At 55.3% G+C, this 10,535-nt stretch overlaps 4 protein-coding genes across 4 annotated transcripts; 3 read left to right on the top strand and 1 right to left on the bottom strand.

The window, feature by feature from the left end:
- Positions 1 to 2,261: 2,261 nt before the first annotated feature.
- Positions 2,262 to 4,950, top strand: MONBRDRAFT_30838 (uncharacterized protein; the record flags this gene model as incomplete). The annotated part of the gene is made up of 12 exons (XM_001742599.1): positions 2,262 to 2,333; positions 2,371 to 2,488; positions 2,583 to 2,689; positions 2,788 to 2,863; positions 3,031 to 3,409; positions 3,502 to 3,547; positions 3,694 to 3,727; positions 3,824 to 3,892; positions 3,990 to 4,064; positions 4,182 to 4,255; positions 4,462 to 4,560; positions 4,642 to 4,950. 12 exons carry the CDS (start codon positions 2,262 to 2,264, stop codon positions 4,753 to 4,755), a joined length of 1,263 nt encoding a protein of 420 aa, XP_001742651.1. The 3' UTR covers positions 4,756 to 4,950.
- A 1,011-nt stretch (positions 4,951 to 5,961) lies between these two features.
- Positions 5,962 to 7,025, top strand: MONBRDRAFT_14000 (uncharacterized protein; the record flags this gene model as incomplete). Its single annotated transcript, XM_001742598.1, has 6 exons — positions 5,962 to 6,091; positions 6,184 to 6,255; positions 6,368 to 6,456; positions 6,559 to 6,627; positions 6,745 to 6,793; positions 6,886 to 7,025. 6 exons carry the CDS (start codon positions 5,962 to 5,964, stop codon positions 7,023 to 7,025), a joined length of 549 nt encoding a protein of 182 aa, XP_001742650.1.
- A 307-nt stretch (positions 7,026 to 7,332) lies between these two features.
- On the top strand, positions 7,333 to 8,710 carry MONBRDRAFT_22106 (uncharacterized protein; the record flags this gene model as incomplete). Its single annotated transcript, XM_001742597.1, has 6 exons — positions 7,333 to 7,529; positions 7,550 to 7,641; positions 7,712 to 7,833; positions 7,999 to 8,107; positions 8,260 to 8,317; positions 8,500 to 8,710. 6 exons carry the CDS (start codon positions 7,333 to 7,335, stop codon positions 8,708 to 8,710), a joined length of 789 nt encoding a protein of 262 aa, XP_001742649.1.
- An 814-nt stretch (positions 8,711 to 9,524) lies between these two features.
- MONBRDRAFT_13701 (uncharacterized protein) lies at positions 9,525 to 10,263 on the bottom strand (the record flags this gene model as incomplete). Its single annotated transcript, XM_001742151.1, has 2 exons — positions 9,525 to 10,043; positions 10,132 to 10,263. Coding segments are annotated over 2 exons (651 nt in total), but the record flags the coding sequence as incomplete, so codon positions are not given.
- Between the last annotated feature and the right edge of the window lie 272 nt (positions 10,264 to 10,535).

The raw sequence follows: 10,535 nt of genomic DNA, 5'->3' as shown, positions 1-10,535 counted from the left end.
CAAAGATGAAGGTGAGGTGCACAAAGGATATGGCACCGTTTGGCTTGCTTGCTTGCGGTGCGTGCCAGTTTAGGTTGTGAGATGAGGCACGCCTCGTTCCAAGGGTGATTCGACACAGTCCACCCAGCATCATGCAACAGGTCGTAGATGGTCTTTGTCCAGCAACCCAGTCACCGCCACCGCCGCTGCCGGCATTTCCGCACCACTGTCGACTATCATCCAGCGAGGCAAAGCCACCACAAAGTGGACTGCCACAGAGCAAAATGCTTCGTCTACTGCAGCTCATACAGAATCGTCGCTGTTGCGGTTACGTGGGGGTGGCATTTTTTGCTCGCCCGGGAAAAGAGACCACTTGACTATCCTTTTTTTTTCCTTCTTCTTCCTTCTTCTTCTTTTCTTTTTCTCTCCTTCAGCTTGCCCGCCGCGCGCTTGCCTGTGTGGGTGAATCCTGCTTCCCGCCCTCATGTCTGATGCGTTGAGCTTGTCCAGCCAGGACAGCTTTGCTGAGCCTTGCTTTACGCTGCGTCTTCCGAAAACGCGTCCGATGCCCGATGACGTGGCTGGCCGCGATGAAAGCGCGACCCTTCCTTCGCCCCGCGTCAGATTTGATCCCACGCCCCTGGCCCGCTGCCGCCGCCCGCTCTCGTGGGCGGGTCGAGGTGCCACAGACGAACTTGTGGCGCGTCCAGTATTAAGTGCGCTGCGGGTACGTCAAAGTCAGCCAGCCCTACTCGGTGTACACCACAAATCATGTTGCCCTGGATCCTTGGAAGCACGACTCTCTGCTATTCGGTCTCGAGGGCGGTGCCCTGTGCCAGCTGGTCCCGCAGACCACCTCAGCTGCGGCAGCGAGAGCGACCACGGGAGCGATGCGAGTCGAGCTGACGTGGTGTCAGGGGTGGATGTAGCTCGTCTCGACTACCAGCCCGATGTCAGCCCAGCCCGACCCCTTCGCATCGTGTGCATTTCATCGCCGCAGTATGTGCCCGCGGCTTCGAGCGTGTGCGACCGCAACTTGAACCGCAGCATTGTCTCCCGAAGAAATCGTACCCGCTGGCAACGCCGCCTCCGCTTGTATGACCTGCCCTACTTTGCGGGCCTGCTGACACCAGCGACGGTGGAAGCTGTGCTCGGGCGACCTGGCGTGCCTGTGGGTGCCTTCCTCGTGCACTTGAGCCCCGTGGCAGCCGATCCTGACCAGTTGCAGCTCTTCCTCTCTGTCGTGCACCTGGGCGCACAGCAGGATGACGTGGTTCAGGTGGCCATCCAAGTCGATGCCTACGGTTGCTATTTTTTACAGCACCATTATGCCGATCTGGATGCACTTGTGACTGACCTTCGCGTACGCGCACTACCTCCGCTGCGCGTGCCCCTGACCTCGAGTCTCCGCTACTCCGATGATGCTGGCTTGTAGCAAGGTCTGCGATCTACTGTGAATCGTTCGTTTTGCAATAACGCGCTCCAACCAAGGCAGCTCATGCGGTCCTGCTTGGACTGGACCTTTGCGCACCAACCAGAATGTGGCGTGATTCCGTCCGCCACTGCTGTGTGCTCATTTGGCTCGTTCGTGTAATTAATCTTTATAGCATGCGACTCCCGTATCACTCTTCATCTGTTGCATCAGCACCGAGAATTCATCTCGTGTACGGATCGAACCCAACGCTTGTTTGAATTGAACCGTTGAAGCCCTTTTTCGACTTTTTTTCACGTTTTGTGCATCGGCATGAACACAAATGAAGTGAAACAAACAAGTGCACGACGCTGCGCGCAATCATGCAGCCGGGTCAGTCATATGCGGGGTCGAGCCAACGGATGTCGGCACCGAGAGCGCAACGAGACAACCCTGCTCTCAGTCGACAAAAATTACCGAAAAATAGGTCGAAAATCATCGACAAATGCACACACGTCCGCACACACACACACACACTCACTGGGTTCGTTGACTGGCGAAAATGGATTTTTAACTTTTTTATTTTTTTTTCATTTTGGACTGGTGGCCACTCTTTCGTCCGCTCAGTCAAAAGGTGCGCACAAACGCGTCGGCCTGCCATGCTCGCTTGGGGGGTTCAGACCGCGGCGGCGTCTGGGCGACGCTACAACCCAATCTGACGACCAGGGCAAGGGCATATACATGTGTCATCGCTCAATGACAAGCGGGGAGGGCCATTTGGCTCGATCTGCGCCGCGATCTGCGCCACACAGCTTCTCACTGGCGATCTTTGCCATCTGCAGCTGCTCGATCGAGCACCTTTTCCGGCGGCATGTCATTCCTCAATTCGCTACGAGAACCGTTTGTACGTACGCACACGCCCAACACAAACCCCAAAGCGCCGGTACCCTGAACGCTCCAATCTGCTTGATTGGCCCTAGGACTGTCAAAAATGCTATCGGGATGTGCGGCAGCAAGATGCACCCGTCGTTGATGTCGATGGCAAATTTTGGCACTCCAAATGCTTTGTCTGCAAAATCTGCCACGAGAACGTTCGCCGTACGTTCACCCCCGTCCACGCGAGTTTATCCCTGCTCTAGATGCCGCAGCTCAACCCCAGCTGCACGTACCCCGCTTGGTCCCTCCCACACAGAGGAATACTACCATGTCGATGACATGATACTGTGCCCAGAGCACTTTGAAATGCGCGTCGGCGGCTTCTGTGGCAAATGCTACGGCCAACTCTCACCGGGCGAGCGCGTAGGTGCCTGGCGAGGCAGGGATAGAGGCGTGGCACCGACTGCCGTGCTCACGAGTTGTAACCGTTCTTACAAGCAACTCGGGTGGCGCGTGTGTAGATTGTGACGACGGGCAAAACCAAGTATCATGCCAACTGCTTGACATGTGGCATCTGCGACACAGCCTTTGCCCTACGTATGTCCTGTCTTTGGTTGGCGTCAAAGGAAGGAGATGGTACTGGGTGTTTTAAAAAAAAGGCGCGGCCCTCCCTGCCCGGCAACGAAGCAGGCTTTTGAACATTATTGCATGCCGTTGTTAGTCCGGATGATGGGTACTCAACGGTGCCCGCTTGTGGCTTCTAGACGAACGGGTGGTGACTTACGGGAGCAAGGGGTTTGTGCACCCGATCTGCGTGGCCTGCTCTGTGTGCGGCTCTTCCGAAGGACAATTCTACATAGATAGCGAGATTTCGCCACCGCTGATTCGCTGTGTTCGATGCCGCAACGAGCGAGGCCCGACAGAGGCTCAATCTCCACACGCTCAAAATTCGGAGGCACCAAACGGAACAGACTTGCGCGAGGAACAGGATGTGATGCACTCGTCCAGTCTCAACTCCAGCTCAACATTCACGGGCGTTGGACGCAAACCCTCGGTCATGGCCATGGATGATCTCCCGATCGCCCAGCACGATGCGGTGCCTGCGGTTGTGTCGGCATGCATCGAACAGCTTTCCAAGCCATCGTATGTTTTATTGGCGTTCGGCGCCACGAGCCGGCTGCAGGACTGCGCTGTTGCTTTTGCCTCATCACACTTTCTTGACTGTGCGTGCGTAGCAATATTCGCAGCGAAGGCCTGTTCCGCGTTCCAGGTCGCGCCCAGGTGGGGGATTCACGCATTGATTGTGATGCTTTGGTCTTTGTTCCCGTCCAAGCCAGCAAGTGCCTGCCAATTCTTAAGCATGGCTCGATGAAGACTCACACTTGATTGTCTGGTTCGTCACGCACTTGCACAACCCATTCTGCCAGCTCATCAACGACGTCAACGAACGATTCAACCAAGGTACCACGAGACACGATATAGCTTGCCATACGTAGCCTGACTCTGATCTCACAACTGCTTGCGTTTGGCACCTGGGACCACGCTTCAATTGTCCAGGGCAAGACGTGAATCTTGAAGAATATGGCATGACAGCTGAGGATGTGGCGGGTCTGTTGAAAATGCGAAGTGCGTCGAGTCGAAAGTACCCATTCAAATCCTCATGCGCGCTGGAGATTCATGACAAGGTGCACTCACTCGCGCGCGACCCGCCATTGTTTCATAGTGCGCCAGCAAATGTTTCCAGCACCCGAGGCCAAGATCTTCTATGAGGCGACCTCACTGGCCAACACATCGTTGGGTTAGCTCGCGTGCTTGCTCCAGACCCCCTCTCGTTGTGAGCCAGCCAACACGCAGCATACGCTTTCACATCCGATGGCAACCTCATTGATGGTATTCCATTCGGCGCACGCTTTAGCACGAGCTCGTCGCCACCTGCAAGCCTCGAGCAAGTTTTTGCTTCTTCGCGCGCTGTCGGCTCTCTTTGTCAAGGTGGGTCTAGTTTTGAGAATGCCCAGTCGAGAACACGTCAATGTAGGAGAGGCCACAGGGCCCATGAGGGTCGACAAAGAGGGGCATCATCTCCTAGTGCGGGACTTCTCGTACTTTTTCCTGTTCTCAACATCAGCAGCGCGTATGAGGATGGCAGTCTTCATGGTGGTACCATGCCATTCACTCGCCATGTTCGCCTGCATCAGGTCGTGGCGGACGAGACAAACAAGATGAATGTCTTCAATCTGGCCACTTCGCTTGGCATGTCCCTCTTTCCATCCTTGCCAGTGACCAAAACCCGTTCGGTTCGTGGGTTTGCAAGACTCGTTTAATGTCTTTTGGAAGGCCAAGTGTCTCACAGCTGTTCCAACCCATGCCCTTTCCAGGTTCTGCAAATGGTGGTGGACCACTATGATGTTTTGTTTGAGCATGACTCGGACACACAGAGCATTGCGTCCTCCACGCTGGAAACCAGCAGCGCGCGCATTGCCATCTTGTAGGCAGCCATCAGTGGCTGCGCAAAGGGACATGTATCTTTGGGTGTGGCTGGGCGGTGTGCACTCGCGCTGAGGTAGTAAGTCGGCTCTTGTGGACGCACATGGGTCAGGGATACCTCTGCCTCTAATTCTCATTGAGGCTTTCAGCAGTGCATCAGTCTTATGTCCTTTGTTGCGAGATCAAATTGATCGCCGCTGAGCCAGCCCCACTCCGACTGGAGTTGTCTTCTACACCCTGTCGTGTCTACAGGGAACTTGCTTTTCCCTCCACAGCAGCCAAATCCTAAAAACAAACAACAAAAGCCAAATTTCAACAACAACAACAAAAAGGACACAAAACAAAAGCGTTGTCGAGCCACGTGTGTGTGTGTGTGTGTGTGTGTGTGTGTGTTTTCTTGTTTGAGACATCGACACGATGGCCAAGGACAAGGGACATGCGGGCGAGACCAGTGCTCCAGCCGGGGGTGAGAGTGGTCGCGGTCGCGTTCGCGGTCGCGGGCGTGGGCGAGGTCGTGGACGTGGTCGTGGGCGCGGTGCAGCCCGGGGGGGTAAGGGCGCTGTCAATGCCAGCGTGAAGCGCTTCGAAGAGGGTGGGGTCAGCTCTGTGTCGGCCAACTGGCGCCAGCTTCTGCAGGTACCATCACTCCGCATCCGTCGTTCACCGGACCGTGGCTGGCCCATGTGCATGCGCTCCTGCTCACATACTCGGTCGTCTGTTATGTGGACAGAAAACAGCTTCAGGCGCTGATCCGACAGCGCTCAAGGAACAGGTGTCGCGTGATAAAGCCATCCTCGAGAAGTAGGTCCCAGGTTTCATTGTTTGCCGTTTGGCACGCCTGTGCGCTCTCACTTGCCGATGCGGTTGTCATGTACGGCCAGAGTGATGGCCGGTCCGCCAAGTAAGCGAAGCAAGACGCACAAGCCGGCTGGCCAAGCACGAGCTCCAGCCAAAGGCGCGGCTGCGCCGGCGCAACCCTGGTTTCTCGAGGACATGGATGAAGCAGCACAACAGGAAATTGTCGCAGCCAGCAAGGCGACCCATACTGCGGGCGCGGGCGCTGCCACCGTAACCACCACCGTGGCCATCAAGGCTGATGGGGCAGCTACCGATCTCGTTGTTGAGGAGGGCCCGAGGCATCGCGGGTGCGTATTTCGGTCGACGCTTGTCCTTTCTGCCTGACCGGCGACAGTGCTGCGCCACTCTCACCAATGCAGGTCAATAGGGCTGATAAATATGTGGCCATTGATTGCGAGATGGTGGGCGGCGAGGGTTCCAAGGATCTCTTGGCGCGCGTTTCGCTGGTCAACCGCGATGGCGATGTTCTTCTTGATACCTTTGGTACTTTATCCCTTGCCCCTGGAGACCATGGACTAAACAGAAGCCCAGCTCACCACCCGTGCCCCGCTTTCCCTCGTGTTTTGCCATGGTAGTTCGTCCCAAGGAACGGGTTTTGGACTATCGCACGGAAGTCAGTGGTGTGCGCAAGCAAGATTTACTTCGTGGTACGACTTGCCTCCATCGCCATCACATTCGCCTCGTTGATGTGAACACAGCTGCAGACCACATACGGAAGCTCCTCCTTTTCTTAAATTTTTATTCTGTTCATGGTCCCAGCCCCTAGTTTTGAGGAGGCACAGGCTAAGGTGGCTCGACTTTTGGAGAACAAGGTGCTGGTTGGACACGACCTGAAGCATGACATGAAGGTCTGTTCACTCACTCTTGCTGCTGTGCCGCGTGCGCCTTGCAACACGGCTCTTCTGACAAGCATGTTCTTGTTGATGTTGTTTTTGCTGTCACTCCGACAGGTGCTCTTGCTGAGTCACCCCAAGCGTCACACGCGCGATACATCGCAGTATGAACCCTTTCACAAAGTGGTTCGTGCAATCAGCTCACCCAGGCCGCGACCATCGCAGACATGAAAGCGTGGTCCGTCAACCATGCTGGTTGCGTTCTCTCTCAAAGATATTCTCCTGTGTGGTCGCTTCATGTAGGCCAAAACCAAACGCCCTGGATTGCGCAAGCTGGTGCACCTGGTGCTGGGTGAGGCGCCTGGCTTGGCTATGGGCCGGGATATTGATCGATATCTGCATTCCTACCTGACCGGTTTTCCATTTTGCTATCGTCATCTCCAGGCACGCGCATTCAGACAGGCGAGCACTCATCGGTGGAGGACGCCAGAGCCACCATGGCCTTGTATCGTCATGCCGCCAAGGATTGGGAGAAGGAGCTGAAGAGCAAACGCTATGGCACAACAGACAAAAAGATAGCGTAGTTGTTGTTGTTGATTGGCAAAAACCCTGTTGTAGAGAGCAAGAACAACCCCGGCCCGCTCATCTACGCAGTGCACGCCGATTGGATATGAGGGTGGGGGGCGGAGGGCGGAAAGGTCACCGAAGGGGTTGCAAGAGCATTTTGAACGTCCTACCTGATCAAGCATCACGTTTCCATTAATTGATTTTTAAGCGGTCAGTCAAAGAAAGAAACACACACACAAAAAAGAAAAAAAGAAAAAAAAGAAATTTCACACACACACACACACACTGCTCAGCGTTAGATGACTGGACGCGAGCAGCGACAACATGGCCGACTTGGATCAGGGCAGTGCCGAGCTGGGCGTGCCGTCGCCGATTGTGGCGGTGGCGAGGCATGAACATGAGGCTGTGCAAAGCACCAACGATGATGCTACGCTGGCGAAATGGTGCGGTGAGCCGCACGGCGCAGCAGACGTGCAGAAAACGCCGACCACATGCGGGTCTCATCCTGCTGTGCTGTCGTGGTGCGTCAACGTGATAGGAGCGCGGTGCGCCGAGGATACTGGGCTGATCCTTACGTCTCTCTCTTTGCCGCTGGCATGAAGACACATCCTTGTTCGCCCCTGATCCATCGAGGTGAGGGTTGTGCGCGCCGATGAGTGAGCAGGCCGCTTCTTCTTACTTGGCGTGGCCACGCAATGTTCAGGATACTTTGTGCGGGTTCAAGCGGTGGAGCGAACTGTGCGCAGCTTCATCGCCCAACACGGCGCACAGGCGCAAATTCTAAGTCTTGGAGCAGGCTTTGACACACTCTTTTTCCGCCTCATGGTCTGTTCAACTTTTCCAACGGCTGCTGCGCCTGCTGCCAGCATCAGCGACTTGCCTGCATGGCGACAGCGTGATCCTATCCGTGTCTGCTTGGCTTGAAGCGTCTGCTCGTGATGCTCACGTTTCACAACAACTTGATTTGGTCGGGAATGGTTTTGTGGATAGAATGATAACGTCACTCTGCGGCGTTATGTGGAAGTGGACTTTCCCGCAGTGGTGGAGAAGAAGCGCCAAATTTGCTCCAGCAAGGCCCCGTTGCGCTCGGTTCTCTCTGGTAGGCTGACGCGGGTGCTTTTCAAAGTTGCTTTCGGCTACGTGTGCTGACACCTGTTTGCACACAGCTACAGTGCTCCTTGATTGAGCCAAGCATCCTCATCGCGCCTGCCCATCTAGATCATGGCTCAGCTTATTTCTTGCTGGGGGCAGATCTTGCCTCGCCCTCTGAGGTAGCCTCTCTGCTTGATCGCGGCCGCCTTGACCCCGGGTATGTTTAGTATGCCTCATCCAGAATGCTCGCTCACGCTCCATGTCGAGTTGAATGAGGGAAACAAGAGTGGGGCGTGAACCCTTTGGGACGTCCGAGGGGGCAAGGAAAACCCAGAAACAAGCAAGATCAGGAGGGTTGTTTTTTTCTCAAGGGCGCTCTCATGGAATGGGCTCTCTTAGGTTGCCTTTGTTGGTCATATCTGAATGTGTCCTCGTTTACATGGCCCCTGAGGCAGTGGCCAACCTCATTCAATGGACCAGCTCAACGTTTGACCTGGCTTACTGGCTGGACTATGAGCCGGTTTGTGGCGTAAATCAACCTGCCTGGGCAGATTTCCTGTTTTATCTCATGAATCGGGACATGGACGGATCGTCTGTTTCCAATAGATGAACCCCAACGACGCGTTTGGGCGTATGATGATTAAGAATCTCAAGGTGCCATGATTTTACATGTTCATGCGCGCACGCCATGACTTTTCAGCTTGCTTGTCCCTGCTTGGTCTGGCCCTTTGAACATTTGGGTGGCTCTTTGTGTACTTTGGCTCACCTTGCAGCATTCTTGACATGTGCTTGTGTGCAGAGCCGCGGGTGTGAGCTGCTCGGGATGGTGAATGACATTGCGGCCCAGCAAGCTCGCTTCACCGACAATGGCTTTGTCACTGTGAAGGCTTTTGACCTCGGCCAAGTCCACGACCAGCTTCCCGAGGCCATGCTACGCCAGTACGTGACGTGGCTTTGGGAGCTATAGCACTAGTTTCACTCAACTGGCACGTCTCATCGCACCATCGCTATGCTGGTGGCCTTGCAGAATGCTCCGTGTCGAGTTCTTGGACGAGTTGGAGGAATGGCAGCTTTTTAACATGCATTATTGCATGAGCATAGCCTGTTCAGCCGATGCCCCACCCATCGGCTGGCGGAGTGCCTGATTGTGATCTCCGTCGCTTGAAACCATTGCAAGCCATGCCTTGTCGCTGTTTTTAGACATCCTCGCTCTTTGCGACCCATTTATGATACCAATGAATCGAACAAGACCTCAGGGGTTACCGTGTGGTGCATTGTTGCTGGTAGCGACGGGGGCAATGACGGCCAGATTGCGGATATCGATTTCCGAGGGTGTGCATAAGAAACTTTGGAACTGTGCGAGGGATACTATTGATCCAAGAGCCCAGAGCCTAGGTCTTGCTCTGAAATGCTGCCGGGCCCGTCTACTTGGTTTTCTTCAGGCTCTCGAGATACTTGCCCAGGCCAGCTTGTACTTTTGGTTGCGTGAGGACGCCCAAGAAGCCCTGTGTGTCCTTTTCGCGGTTGTTCTCGAGCTGAGCCACCATCTGACCACGCACGGCCATCTTGCTGGCATAGCGGGCATCGGCAGGGATTTTGGTGTATGCCTGTACCAACTGACTGGCCGTGGAACGAACTTCAGCCAAAGGCACGCCATAGTCCACAAGGCCCTCTGTCAAGGCTTGCTCCACGTCCAACATGCGGCCAAGTTGGAGGTTGCGTTCGGCGCGACGCTGACCCAGGGCCATGACAAAGGAGTCAACAAACCACGAAGGGGCAACAATGCCGAGCTGAGTCTCGTTGAGGCCGATGCGAAACTTGCCGTCGTTGGCCATGACACGCTCGTCGGCACAGAGGGAAACAAGGCAACCGCCAGCAGGGCTGTGTCCTGTGATGGCTGCTGCCCACGGCAGGCGCGTCTTGTTGAGCACGAGCCACATTTCCTATGGTGCGAGGGTTCAGAGAATCAGGTCGGAGGGTGCGGCGAAGGATGGGCGGGCTGGGGGAGGACGTGAATGCTGTCGTGCGCACCTGGATGGCTGTCCAAAACTCTACAAGAGAAGCTTCATCCTTATCGTACATGGCCGTGATATCCAAACCAGCGGAGAAGATCTTGGGGACGGTTGAGCCCAAGACAAAGCCACGCACGCTCTTATCGGCCTGCCAGGTGTGATGATTGCGGCCGAGGCGATGGTAGCGTCAGCATATGCGGTTAGGATACATTTGACGTTGAGTGGGTGGAGGCGATAGTGCGATCTGAGAGAGAGAGAGAGAGAGAGAGAGAGAGAGAGAGAGAGAGAGAGAGAGAGAGAGAGAGAGAGAGAGAGAGAGAGAGAGAGAGAGAGAGAGAGAGAGAGAGAGAGAGAGAGAGAGAGAGAGAGAGAGAGAGAGAGAGAGAGAGAGAGAGAGAGAGAGAGAGAGAGAGAGAGAGAGAG

Source organism: Monosiga brevicollis, genomic scaffold, assembly GCF_000002865.3.
Source record: "Monosiga brevicollis MX1 MONBRscaffold_2 genomic scaffold, whole genome shotgun sequence".
NCBI classification, from domain to species: Eukaryota; class Choanoflagellata; order Craspedida; family Salpingoecidae; genus Monosiga; species Monosiga brevicollis.
This window is presented reverse-complemented; position numbering and strand designations above follow the sequence as displayed.